At 41.4% G+C, this 14,711-nt stretch overlaps 1 protein-coding gene and 1 long non-coding RNA gene across 2 annotated transcripts in view; both read left to right on the top strand.

Annotated features, from left to right (window-relative positions):
• The first annotated feature begins 289 nt into the window (after positions 1-289).
• Positions 290-14,711, top strand: part of SH3GL2 (SH3 domain containing GRB2 like 2, endophilin A1) — a 98,937-nt gene continuing 84,515 nt past the window's right edge. The window contains exon 1 of the mRNA XM_032676094.1: positions 290-474. Within this exon, the coding sequence (XP_032531985.1) occupies positions 430-474 (45 nt within the window). The 5' untranslated portion in view covers positions 290-429. The remainder of the gene's footprint in view (positions 475-14,711) is intronic.
• LOC116780780 lies at positions 3,397-3,692 on the top strand. Its single transcript, XR_004354620.1, has 2 exons — positions 3,397-3,473; positions 3,572-3,692. It is a non-coding gene; the product is annotated as an uncharacterized LOC116780780 (long non-coding RNA).

Below are 14,711 nucleotides of genomic sequence, written 5' to 3' on the forward strand. Positions count from 1 at the left end.
CCTACGCCCATAACCCAGACGGACGCGGCGGGGCAGGAGTGCTCCCCCCGAGAGTGTCCGCACGGGACGAGAGCGGGTTCCACCGCTGGACGCGCGTGTGTGAGAGCTGCCCACCGAACGAGGGGACAGGCGGGGGTGCGGAGCAGGGTACCCGGGCCGGCGGTAGTGCAGCAGCGGCGGTACAGCGGCGGCGCTGCGGGGCCCCGCGAGCCGCGGAGCTGCTCGTATGGGGACACCTGCCCGGCGGGGGCGGGCAGGAGGCGGTGCGTCCCGCCCTGACGTCACAGCGCCCCGGCACCGCCGCCTGACAGCCTGCGCCGGGCGCTGGTGCGGGAGGCAGCGAGAGCGCCCCGGCTGAGCGGCGGCGGGACCTCTGCGGCTCGCCTCGGCTCGGCTCGCTCCGCACGGCTGCAGCGCGCCGCCCTCGCCATGTCGGTGGCCGGGCTGAAGAAACAGTTCCACAAAGCCACGCAGGTACCGCGCCCCCTCCCCGCGCGTGAGTCGGTGCCGCCGCGATGCGCTGGGCTACGACCGGCCTGTGCATGGGCGGGCACGGGTACGTGCAGGTGTGTGCTGGGCGCCCTGTGCACGGATTTCCACTCGAGTGCACGGCGAGTGGGTCGCGGATGTTGTGGCCGGTCGTGCGTGATGAGCGTGCGTGCGAGGCGGTGTGAGCGTCTGCACGGGTGTGCGTGGTGCGCCAGTGGGTCACGGCTCCGCGTGAGCGTGAAGGGTTTTGCGTAGTGGATGTGCACGGAAGGGGGTGGGTCTGCTCGGATGTCCATGGGTGCGCGGTGCACGGCTGCGGAGGGCCGCCCCCCTGCCCAGCCCCGTCCGCGCTGCGGCAGCGGGCAGGATCTGCCGGGGTGCAGGAGCAGCTGCTGGGATGCCCTGTCCTCTCCGCCTGGAGTCCACGGGGGTGGCTGCTGGGGCAAATACCCACTGTGGCCCTCGAACCTTCCCTACCGAGGGCTATGCACTGTGTTTCCATACGCATTCCTGACTTTGGGAAAAGAGCAATAAATATGACCTTTTTGTTTTCTGGGTCTAGACTACAGCTGAAATCCGAATAATGAAGTTTGGTTCTGTTGCTTTAGGAATGGTGTGATATTGCAGGAAGGTCAGGGTGGATGTTCCACCAGCCTTCGAGTTATTTCATAATACAAAGTCTGTGTGTTATTGTCTGCAAGGGTGCAATTCCTGAATCAGCGTGCTTTGGGCAAAAATCTAAAATGGTTTCATAGACATCAAGAGAACTGCTTTGGATTTAGAGATCTGACATCAAGATCTGTGCAATATGCCTTTTTTTGGTTTGCAACTAAATACAAAATCTCCAGTTAGTTTCTACTAATTGCTATTGCAGGCATCTTGAGGTAGCAGTCTTGGTCACTGCAAGCAGTCTGTCATGCAGGTCACTGCAAACAGTCTGTAGGTGCAGGCACACGAGATACATTCTGCTGTTATGCTTTTCAACACCCATGTATTTCTCCTTCTCATGCATCTCTTTCATCTCATCTCTTGTGCAATATGGGGAGATGTTCCCTGAAAGAATGATCCTTAATATGATTATTTGTCCAAATTCTGATTTTCAATACCTGGCAGTTACACCAGTACCTATTATGTTCTAGGTGGGAGTCGGTCTCTTCTCCCAGGCAACCAGCAGAAGGACAAGAGGGCACGATCTTAAGCTGTGCCAGGGGAAGTTTAGGTTGGATATTAGGAAGAAATTTTTTACAGAGAGAGTAATCAGACATTGGAATGGATTGCCCAGGGAGATGGTGGATTCACTGTTCCTGGAGGTTTTTAAGATGAGACTGGATGTGGCACTTAGTGCCATGGTCTAGTAACCATGGTGATGTTGGATCAAGGGTTGGACTTGATGATCTTGGAGGTCTTTTCCAACCCAGTTGATTCTATGATTCTATGATTATGACTCTGAATGCAATAGGTTATGTCAAGTTCCAGCATAGGCACATGCAGGCACTGAATGACATTGTATCTCACTTTTAGTGCCAGATTGTGTTGCATCATTGGTAAAATAAGTCTCACAAGAAAATTGCTGTACTCCGAACAGATCAGTAAGGAGCAGTTAGGGGTGTCTGAGCCCACCCTGCAGCACCCATCTGCTGCTACTACTCTTGTTGTTTCTACTGCTGCTGCCTGCAGTGCCATCAGAAGGCTAGGAATCATCATTACTGCACTGAGTTCTGGTACTGAAAATAAGAATTTCAGTGTCTATGTCATCCACATTTAAGAAGGAGGCAAGCTGAAGTTCACCTGTGGATACTAGAAGTCTCGGTTCTCCATTATTGTAAGCTAATGAGAATGCATCTGCAGCAGCAGAGATAAACATCTTTTTTTCCGGGAGCATAGTGTGAAAGGTCTGTGCGTGCTGTTTTGTCCTTCAGATGACACTCTCACACTGATTGTCAGCAACACTGTCATCTGGAAGGAAGGAAGAGTTTTAGCTGTCTGGAAACAAAATATTAAGTCTCTGATGCCAGATTTAGCAGCCTGGCATCTGATGACCTAGGGATTTTTGGCCTCAGCCTTGACTTTCACAGCTTGTTTCATGCAGGCCATGAATACACATTCGTGTATGAGAATGACTCACAAGTATGTTGCAAGACAAAACTGTTTATTGGATTGCTTGCAGTATGGGTGAGAAATCCAGGATTTAGCTGTGATAACCTTGATCTAGGGAGTAATTCTTTAGCTAGTGATTAACCCCCAGTTGAAATATGGATTGTCGGTGTGAATGAAGCTTCCCAAATAGAACCAAACAAATTGGTAGTTTTAAAAATTCTGAATTATTAATTTGGTTCTTACTCATGTTTATGTATATGATGTGCTGTCATAAGAGAGTCTTAATTCATATCAGGAACAAGTTATTTCTCATCATTTCTCAGCTTGCTGTGTCCTTTAACCCAGTTTAGCATTGTAAAGTCTTGAATTCTCTGGTTTAATTTCTTTCTATCTTTAATGCTATTATTCTTGTTGTAACAATAGTACCCTGTAAACAAGTAGAGTTTATGAGTGTACAATATTATTAATACATAATACCATTCCAGTGAGAAGTATAAATTTGTGATACAATTTAAATGTTATAGAAAAGGTTTTGTTTCATTCAGAAGTCTTCTTTCCATAAATCAACTTAAAATATTATGACTTCCACATTGTTTTATACAATGTAGGCATTTTATTTTCATTCATAGTTCTTTGACTTGTAATATGTCCAACTAACCTGCATGAAGTATTGCCACTTCAGAAGCCGTGCTGAAGAACTTAATGCCTGTCAAATTCCATGCACCAACTGCAACAGCAGTGAGTCATTGAAAAGCAGGAGGATACTTTGCGCCTTCTAGAATGAGTGGTGTGTTCACCCTTCTGCCTTTCAGGAAAACGTTTATGGTTTTACCTCTGTGCAGCATCACGAAGTTTAGAAGAACTATACCTGACTTTGTAAAAGCAGGGTGAGTCTGGAAGTTGTGACATTAATACAGAATTGCAAGATGCTAGATTGACCAGTATGGAGCAGGTTAGATTATTCATTTAATTCTATTATCCACAGAGCACCTAAGAAGGAGAAATAACCCCATTTGAATGTTAACTGTGCTGCTGCAAATCTGTAAGACATCCTGGAGTTAAGAAGTTTGCACTAAAGAGTGCTTTTCCAGAAATGAGCAACCAAATGCTGTGCCGCCAAATGGTCCCTTTTATTTAGGCATGCAGACTCCTTTCCGTTGGTGCTGCGTCAATGTGACTGGGAGAATATTGCTTCTACAGGTTTCTGTACAGTTTTAAACTACCGCAATCCCTATGGGTGATACCAGTTTGACAGTCTGGGGCATTTAAATAGAGTTGTTTTAAAATAGCATGAGCTTTGTTTCCACATCAGTGCTTTCATTGCATAATATGGTTCTTGTGAGACATAGTCAAAACTAAGCTTTCAGAAAGTAATAATTTCATAGGGAAAGAAAAGAACAAAAATTCTTGGAATGGCCGCATCCAATGTTCCCCTGGAAACCACTGAATAAATGTGACTGACATTTAAATAGTAATCTGAATGTGGTGATTTGAACCAGAAGCCTGTAATATTTAAAAGCCTGTTTATTTCCTGCCACTGTATTCTCCTTTTTTTGATACAACATGATTTAATTTGTCTCAACACCAAGACAAAATTAACCAGTTTATACAGTTTTATAGAGAAAAAGGTTTGATACTGAAAGAAACATCTGAAGAAATTACTTCCACTCCACTTATCATTTTCAGTAGCTTGTTAGATGCCCTGACTTTTAGGTGGAAAGTACTGTGCTTCCCTCTTTGACAAGGCAGCCTGTGAATTGCCCAGTAAGAGAATGACCCTGGTGACTAATAAGAAGCAAATGAAACTCCTGCCTTGCTATGCTATTACCCATGAAATTCTGTGGCTTTCATAGGAATTCTGCATTGATTCAGAGCTGTCTACCTAGGTTCATTTGTAAAAAAAGAGAACATTAGGGTTGAGGCATGGTTGAGGTTGAGTTTGAAAACATTGATAATCTGTTTAGAAAGTGTCCTGACAGAATGTCTGCTTATTATCATAAAACGCAGAAATGTTCTGAACATATGCATCACCACAAACTTGGAGCAGTTCCATTGAAATCAGTAGGAATATGAGTATGATGGAAATTAATCTCCTGGTCAAACGATTTCTATACTATAATTAATCTCTCTGAATGTTTTTTTAATTCCTTGGTCAGAAGTATGTAAAATGTTTTTAACTGGAATATGTGAAGCAATCTTTCTTTACATATGAAGTGATTTATACACTTGCTAGACTCTTAAACTGCAACTAACCAATTGTTACTGTTCCATGTTATCAATATTTTCCTAAATCCCTGGCAACCTTGTATTCAGAATATATTCCTGACTGTCCCACAGTGTTGAGTGGGATCTGTGTGTGTGTGCAGGCTAGGCTTTTCCAGTGATAGGGCATCACCTGTCTTTTCCAGCTGACTGTGATTGAAGCTAGACTCACAGTAGGTCTGCTTATCTCTTTCCCATGTTTCCTCTCAGCCTCATCCACCAAATTATGGTCAGTTTGTGTCTTTGTAGGTAAATATAGGAGTTGGTCTGGGAAGTTGGACAATACTGTATTTTTCCTAGTGGGAATGCTGCACTTTTTGTTGCTATGTCGAACTTAATGAACTGCCTTCTCATGTGGTGTGAAAACTTGTGAGCAAGCTGAGGAAGGAGGAAGGAGAGTCATTTGCAGGCCGGTGTGGCTCTGAGGATAGTGCCCCAACAGGCTGCTAGAAACCTCTCTTAAGAGGCATGCACCAGAACAGTCTGTTGGTGTCTCTCAGTACAAAGTGGTACTTTTTGAGGTCAAGGAAAGGGAGCAAATTTTTGATCTGAAAATAAAGACTATTTTTGGGAAAAATATTCACTTAGCTGTGGAGGGAGTTATTTCCACTGCAGGTAGGGAAATTCCTTCGGTTTGTACGCTCTAACTTGATTGCCAGATACGTTGTTCACATTTGGCATAATTCCCATGTGTCCTTTTATTGATATTACATAATTGAAAGGATGAAAAATTGACTTTAATCTAAATTGCCCTTTAGTTGGATACTTTGTAACCTTTCTGAGTTGTTGATGGCTTAAACAGTTTGCTTCAGTTAAAAACCCTGTTTCTGAATCTGATTGAAGGAACTGCTTCTTTGTGTGCAAAAAAGGTAATTTTTTTTTTTGTTGAGGATTTCTCAAGCATCTGTAATCATAGTATCTTTCCACTTTGATGTGTGCACTTTATGTTTTTATGTAAGTATGAGTATATAAAAGCTGGAGCCCTGAATGACACACATCTGTAAATTTTCTCCCAGCAATCTCTGGAATCAAAGAATACCTGTGGATGCTGTGCTCAAAACACAGCCTGCATCAGATTTTTGTTTCAAATCTTGACTTCCATTTTAACTGGAAGTGTTACACAGCAAGGAAGAACTGGCTGCTCTTGGTCATTCATGCAAAACAGTGTCTTTAATTTTTAAATGTGCCCTCGTGACTAGCATACTGATTGATAGCATGCTTCAGAAAAGTGCTGAAGCAGCATAAGCAGGTTTAATCAAAACAGATTTTGCAGAGGTTACTGCGCAGGAGATTCTGTAGTTTTATGTCGCTGTCAACTAAAAATTGAGGGTGATGCTGGGTTGATCTTACACATTTCTTGTGAAGGGTGGAGGGTCAAGAATCTTGAACATTGTCATAACCTAGTAGAGTGCCAGTGAAATCTTTGACTTTTATAAGCTCAAAAGGAGGGGAGGAGTTGAAAATCTGCTTTGCGGGCCATAAGGAGCTGTTACCACTCTGTGAATACATCTGAAGAGAAACTGTATGGACAGCATTTAGTGGGAAATGCCCTGATGAAGCAGGCTCATGGCCCTCTTCTCAGTGAAAGTCTGTGGTATGCTCAAGGGCAGCCAAAATATCCTCCACACAACCTTTTCTCCTAGAACAAAAAACTCTCCCTTTTGCTTCTTTCCAGAAATTTCTGTGACTCTCGTTCTTAATTTCTTCTCATGTAGTGGCCCTTGATGGACAGTGGTGGTGCTGATCCTTTCTTAAGTATATGATATTTATGATAATAAATATGTAATATCATTAGATGAAAGAAAGCCAAGCTACAACATGGTATTATTGTGATGATGTTTGCTATGGCAGAATTACCTAGCCTTTGGTTCTTACCTAATCCTACACTTAATCTTGGAGGCAAAATAGTAGCTTTTTTATAATCTGAGGTTATAGCACATGTCACAGGAATCCATCCAGTCCATCATAGAAGTGCTAAGAGTTGTTTTTGTTTCTGTCAAAGCAGAGAAAAAAAAGAGGGAAATTCATATTTACTGTGCTAACATTTTTCGCAAGCTTTCACTTCATGGAGGCTCTACAGACCTGCATGGCAGAAAATTAAAAATCTTAAGTGGTTGTTTGAAGTTTACTGTGAATGGAAACCACTGTGGTGGAGCTGAACAGAGTGATTCATGGATATGTAGTTGTACTTGATGTAGTAGTGATGATGCTCTCATGTCTGTGATGGAAGCCATATCTTTATAACTAAAGAGCTTTGAAAAAAAATTTTCTATTTTGTAGACTGAAATTGTAGTGAAGTAGTTGTTGCAGCATCTCATGGTTCACACCAAGGGGCAGCAGTTTGCTCTTACTTTCTTTGCCTATTGCCAAAAAAAAGTATTATTTGATCCCAGCAAAGGTGCTGCTGAGGCAGCAGCAGTATAACCTTGCTAGTGGCAGCCTCTAAAGGCTGTTTCATGTCATGCCAGAGGGGCTCCTGAAAGAACAAGAAATTCAGCCACTGGTTCAGCTAATGGGCCTGTCACTGGGGGAGGGCTGGTGAATTGAATGCACATGTGTTTCAGAACAGGTAGGTGCCACTAGTTGGGATCCTTGTCAGCATTGATGTAATTTTCATCGGGCTGTGAAAAGGGGATACTATACTGAATCCTTCATAAGCAGAAGTTCTAAAATAGAGAAAAATGTTGTCTTTGCCCCCCTTTTCCCCCTCTATTTTGATGGCAGCAGAACACTTCACACTGTTAAAATATTTACATCTACCTCTGCCTTCTTCATAGTTTTGGGAATTTCAGTTCCTATTTTTAGTAATTTGTGGTTTTATATATCAAATGTTATTCTTTTCCATTGCCTAAATTCCAGTCTCTGTTGACTGCAAAAGGTCTTTAAATGTGAACAGTTTATCTAAGCATTTTGAGGTAGGCCTTGTTTTTCATATTTGTGTTAAGAAATTTGGTGAGTATTGAGCAAAAAAAATGAGGACACAATTTATTTTCCAGTTTAAAGTGTTCTTAAGCGCTAGACATTACTTTTGTTCTGCTTCTGGGGGGAAGAGTGCAACCACAATGAAATAGGATAGCATAACATGTTCCAAACAAGACGAAAGTTGTATTTTTTTCTCCAGAAAGAAAATTTTCTGCCAATTATTGTTGATTTCATCTTTATGACTTTAAGTATACTGACAGGACTTGCTCTTTAAAGCAGCACTAGCCAATTAGATAGTTTTGCTGAGTTCTGTTCCAGTCTGTACACTTTTCAGCTTCAAGGTATGTGCCAGAAATTCCTGTTCATGCAAAATCAATCTAGATGCAGCAAACCAGTTAATAATTCATAATGTACAAATGTCAAAAAAGTGTTTGCCTTTCCCGATGAGTCACTTATCTGTCTTGGAAAGTTAATCTATGGGCTGAATTTGAAGTGCTGCAATTTTACAGTTATAATTCTGCAATGGATGGGTTTCTTTCAGCGAGTAGAAGAACAGCTTTTCAACTTAATTGATTTTGTTTGGAAAGGGATTTGAGGACATCACGCTTAAGGCACATCCTTCCATTGCAAGAAAGTGCACAGAATTGGTTAAGGCATTAGAGATGACCAGTTAGTGTGTTTTTCTCAACTAATTCATCAGGTGGATTTGTATTTCTCTGGGAATCCTACCTTTGTCATACAAGCACAGTTAGTTAGAACCGAGTCTTGCTTCAGTTGAAGAGAAAGGAGGTTTCAGTACTTAGAGGGAGGTCCTAATTGAGTATTCTGTTGATTGTTTCATGCCATTTCTTACACTGGCCAGGAATTAATGGAATTTGATTTTGTTTTCCACTGTTATGAAGGGAATTAAGAACTTTTAAAACAAAACTGAGGCATGAAGAATGTTCAACAATATTTTTAGGAACCAAAAAACCTGTAACACTTGAAATAAGACACCAAAGCTCTACAGCCTCTGGAGGGTATTCTGCTGGAGTAATATACCAAAAAGGAAGATATGTGAGGATAAAAGACTGTGGAGGTCCACAACAGGAATTCCTGAGAACTGAGCAGAGGTAAATTCTCTACTGTATGTATGGATGACTGACTAGAGGCAGAAGGAATGGCAGATGTTACTGAATGAAGCTAGCACTTGGTATTTCCTGCTTCATTAACCTATTTCAAGGATCTTCAGTTTCTGATCTGGAAACAGTGGTACTGTGTATTGTTCCAGTCCAAGAGAAAGACGACAGTGTTCCCAAAACTTTATGTTTTGCACGTGGAAAGTCTCCCCAGTGCTGACTGCCAAAGTTCTGCTAGATTTTGATCAGCAAAGTCCCTGCTTCAAGTTGATGACTCATTCAAACAGTCAAGTGAAGCTCAAAACTCTCCCAGGCAGAAGCTGAACTCTGGATTAGCCTATTCCTGGGGCTCCCTGTAGTGCTGTGACGTCTGTGCTGGTGCCTAGGGTGCTGTGAGTGACTGAAAGTACATAGTCAGGCTGCAAAGGCAGAATGCAGTAACACTTACTGGCTATACAGATGTATGGCCTTTCAAGATAAAAGTCAAGATTGTCCAAGTTTGTCTTGCTTCTCTATAACTCTGAGGGAGGTGGGAGACCCTGTTTCTTTAATGTGAGAAAGCATTACTGCATACTTAGACAAGAGTTTCAGTACATCTGTACAAAAGGAGCTACTCTTCTGCTCTCTGCTGCTCAGTGCATATCGTAAATTATGTATATATTCTTCTTCCTTGGAAGAATGTAAATCTCTGGACATATGTGTGGTTGTGGCGCTTGACGTCTCAAAAGCCTCAACTTCAGGAGATGAGTTTTGACTGTCTTGTTTCTTGATTTACAACCTAAATGTACTGGACAAGAAAGCAGCCAAGCATGCTTGGGTTGAATTTCTGACTGAGGCCTACTGGTTCCACTGCAGAATCTATTTTAATAAGAAAATAATTACCTGAGATAAAAACAAATTGGAATGTGGATGGAATTAGATTTGAAAATATCTACCAGGCTATAGGAGTAAACTCAGTGATGCCCAAGGGCTGGCCTTACCCTCATTTCTGTTGCTGTAATTTGGGTTCTGGTATGGTAATTGCTGATTTACTCCTCTCATCTCAAGACCACTTCCCAAAACATACATTAAAATCAGCTATATTGGATTTCTGCCAACTTTTATAACATGAAGGCAGTCTTCTTGAGCATATTTGAAAGCTTCCCTAGAGACACACAGATATGGTACTGTTTTATCTTGTCGCTTGTGAAAGACTTTCTCTGTCTTCTTGCACAGCACATAGGAGCAAAAGAGATTTGAAAATTTAATGAAGCTGCAATAAAACATCCTATTCTAGTTCCATATTTTTCTCATTTCTGTTTGCACATTAACTACATGTGTGTCCAGGGAAAATTTTTGACCTACAAACAGATTCACTGCTGCAGACTTTTTTTTCTGATTTTCTCCTGATATTTCTTTAAAACCTTTATAAACTATTGTTATGGAAAAATGTATTTCCTTTAAATGCTGTATTAATTGTCTTGTAATAAAATAAAAATTGGGAAGCTAAATTAAGCAGCTGGGGAAGAAACCATCGATGTCAAATGAACTTTTTGTTAAAGAATGAAGATCAAATCAGGAGTACAAGCAACATCCCTATGGATGGCTGAACCAGAGCTTGAAACTTAGGGCTTCTGAGATCATGTGATGGAACAGGTAGGAGGGAGCCAGCAAGAGGGAAGAGTGTGTCCAGATGTTGAATTTGCATGCTGTGTATTAGTAATTTTATTAGCACTACACTGAGAACTTAACAGAAGAGCATATAAAGAATATGATGATTTTTTTTTCTATAATGCAACATCATGCTGCATCATGGTAGGACAGCACACTGTGTCTGTATCACTGTCAGAAGTCATCAAGTGTGTGGGGTGTCCCTTTCCTGGCTCAAAGTATCCACTGTTGTCTTTGAGAGTGACTGAGCTTGTGGTTATAGATTTAAGATGTGAAATGTTGAAGCTTAGCAGCACTAAGAAGCATGGATGAGCTACTGCCAACTTTCTTCCTAGTATTCCCATGTGAGAGCTGAAAATGCTTTGAAATGCTGTTGCCCTGTTTTTGCTTGCATGGGCTTGCCTTGGAGGTTAGTTTCTATACATTTAAGAAGAAAGTAGCCATTTCTAGCTGCCCAATGCTAAGCTATGGGGAAGTGTTGAGGGAAACATATAGGAAGTCTCTCCTATCCTGTCACAAATAAGCCTAAGTCTCTAACAAAATATCCCAGGGAGGAGTGAAAGGGGGGGGAGGAAGAGAGAGAGAAAATAAAGCATATTTACAGCAACTTTTGTTTTCTGCCCCAACCTTCCCAAGCCTGTGCTAGGAGGAAAAGGTCTGCAGTGCACTCTTCTGCACCCATTTCTCTTCTCACGTTTCTGCTACAAAGTGACCAGGAGAGCAGAAAATGTGACTTTTGGCTCTTGTTCCATGCCAGCCTTTGACATCTGAGGAATTTATGGTGGGGTTTGTGAGCTTGTTTCCTCTGCACCATCTCAATGTGACCAAGGAGCTAAGACTTAAGGAATTCATTCATTGTGAATATGATTGTGACTTCTTGGCTCTACTGAAATAACATGTTTGGTTTGCAGGCTGGAAATGTTGCGTTCTGTGCTGATACCTTATTTATTTTTAAACAGCAAGAGTCCTGTTATTAAAAACTGCTCTAAATTATGATGCCTAACCAACATTTACAAAAATTTTGCTGGTATTTTCCTTCTGTGGAGACTTCAGGCAAATGTACGGTGGAGATGACCTGGTTGTTAATAGGAGATATTCACTAATGTATGTGCTATATGCCTTTATTCAGCAGCAAGAAAACATTCTGCAGACTAAATGCTGCTGTTTTGGGGTATTTTGGTCATTTATTTTGTCTTAAGTGTTCAGGAGTAATTTTTAACAGAGTTTTTTGTTGTTTGCTTTTTGTTTGTTTGTTTTTGTTTTTTTTTTAAATAGTATTTTAGCAGCATATAATCCAAAACATTAAGGAGATGTTACAGAATCCAGACGTTTTAAAAATAGTAGTACTGACTCCTTTTTTCTTCTTTACTGAATTGCCTTGGCTTTGTGGTTTAAATTTTCAGTTCTATCAAGGGCAAAACCTAGTGTTTTGTTATAACTATATGTTTGTAAAACTTAAGAGTTTTGAGGGGGTAACAACACATAGCAGCAGACAGATGATGGGCATTGCGAAGACCTGTCAATAATTCCTCTGAGCTATTTTGTTTCCTTAAAGTTTACCTCCCTTGAGAGCTGTTCTAGTTTAAAATGTGTGCCATGTATTTGACAGTGCGCGTTTGTGCCCCTCCCTCTTGCTTGCTTTCCAATAGAGTGATGCAGCAGCTGACCTGAACTTCTGAGGCAGTGTCTATGTTGGAAAGTCACACAGTGCAAAAGGGTTGTGAAAACTGCAGGAAGCAGTCCTCCTGGTCCAGGAGGGCTTTTCTATGCCATGTGAATATTTAAAATTTTGTTTTCACACAGCTGTGAAAAGCTATATGTTCAGCTGATGGGCTGACTTGAGTTTTAAATTTAGTAAATTGCTTGGCTCCTACTAACTCACTTTGCAAGCAAGGGTGTAGGTAGATACAAGAAGGAAAGTAGCATCATCCACAGAGAAAAGAGGTCATGTAGATTTATGGATCAAGAGGGCTGTATTTTAAGAAACAGTGTAGTAGTGAACAGATGTGGCAAAGCAGGTTTCTTTACCTTCATCATGTTTTAAAGAACTAGATTGTATCCTCTGAGGCACAGACCTGCATGGGGAGTGTTACAGAAACATGACCTACTAAGAGACCAGGATGTAACTCCTGAAAAACTCACTGGTGCTCTCGGTAACACTGCTGTCTTGCCATCGAGGAGTGTCATCTTCAGCAGATCTGAGATACTCAGTACCACGGTACAGCACTGATTGGTCACATCTCCTAGGTTTGGATCATGCAAACACAGGAGTCTGGTGAGGAACTACTTCTGTGCTCCATTGTGAGCTTTCATATCTGCCATAGTTGGCCTAAGAAGTAAAGGATCCTTAACTATGTATGCACCCAGCCATAAACTAGGCAGTGTATAATTGTCATAACTAAAGGACCTCCACTGTCAGTGGAAGCTCTGCTGGGAATTCCTCTCCCTACTTTGCATGACTTTTGTTTCAACAATATGACAAAGCTGTGACACTGGAAAAACAGCTGCAAGCTCCTGAGGAAACTGAATTCATGATCTCTTGGTATGCCAAAGAGGATAGCTATTGTCGACACAGCCCTGAGGGCTAATATCTGTTTATCTTATTGTTTATTGCTGTTACATATCTCTTTGGTTTTTGCTGATAGGAGTCATTGTCCTCATACAACCAGAACCCAATGATTAGAGTAGCATATGATCTTGTCTTACCCTGGTCTTGCTGCCAAGGCATGCTGTATAATTCCTGATTTGCTAATTTACCCAAGTGTGCAGTGCTTGCGAGCTGCCATATTTGTCTCTTGTCAGTGATTTGACACACACTGTTTTAAAACTACACTTTTCAAATGAGATAGACCTACCAGCTGAGGTTTTGCTGTTGATCAGTTAATCAGTGGGAATGAAAAATCTGATGGCTTTAATCTACACTCAATAGGCAAAGCTAATATTAGAAACTTTAACATCTTAGGTGAGTATGAGAACTCCCTTTACTCTGCATCACTGAAGAACTGAGAGCATGATGCTTCCTGGCCTTTGGGGGCTTATATTTCTAGGTACTTCTAGTAAAGCAATGCACTTCATCAGAGCTACACTGCATAAATTTAATTGCCTTTCAATTCTTCGTTTGCATTGCAGCTTATTTGTTGCTTTCCCCTCAGACTGCTATAGCTCATACTGCAAATAACTATAAAGATAGGAGTATCCCAGTGGCTTCCTACATATACACCCAGCCTTCTGCTAGTGTCCTTGCTGCTCTGAGGACAAAACCAGACTGTGACAAATACATCCTTTATACAAATCCCCATACATTTCCTTCGTACTGAATATATAAATATACTAACTTGGTAGGCACAGTTTTATAGTTCGATTGCTTGAGTCATGTCATGAAAAGTAGCTGTCCCACTGAAACTAACCCAGCTTTGCCTGTTATCAGATGTCTTGGCAGTTGTCTACTTTTGAGGTGATGTGTATGTGGCAATTACTCTTCCTCTCTTCTGGTCCTTGTCCTCTCTCAGGAACTGTGAAGCTCTCAGGAGCCATATAAAATACATTACTTGTACTTGCCTTTTTTTACACTACAAATGTATTTGTTTTTATAGCAGTTCTTCTGTCTACATAACCTTCACTTTTCCTGCTAATTTCACCTCCTCATGCTCTGCAGAAAGATCTGTCAGTCTCTGCTTCTCTGCATTTGGAGATGAATTTAAAATTCTTGAATCCAATTAGAGTCTCCCTATAGACGTCAAAGCCTTTTTCATTTTATGTTCTTCTACTTTACTTGTCCTTGTGGAACTAGCAATGAAATTACTGTGGTGCATCCCTATTCACAGACCTGTATATGATTATGTATCAAGCACTCCCAGCCATAAGGGATGTGCATGTTATACTCAGACAAAGGAGATATGTGCTTTTGTGTATATGTCTGGTTTTTTCATGTGTCACTGTAGGAGATACTTAGATGTAGATATCCTGCCTTTGGCAATCTGAAGTTCCTCTTTGAGCAATGCAGTGGTTGGCCAGAGAAATTGACTAGCTATTGTTACTATTTGACCAGTGCAAAGTATCTGGAAATGGTGCTTCCCTTGTATATATGTGAAAATAAAGGGTTGAATGTGGATACTAGGAGAAAAGATATCAGCAAGCTTTTTGTAGCAAACTTAACCTGAGCATTACCCTACT

Source organism: Chiroxiphia lanceolata, chromosome Z (assembly GCF_009829145.1).
Source record: "Chiroxiphia lanceolata isolate bChiLan1 chromosome Z, bChiLan1.pri, whole genome shotgun sequence".
Taxonomy (NCBI): Eukaryota; Metazoa; Chordata; class Aves; order Passeriformes; family Pipridae; genus Chiroxiphia; species Chiroxiphia lanceolata.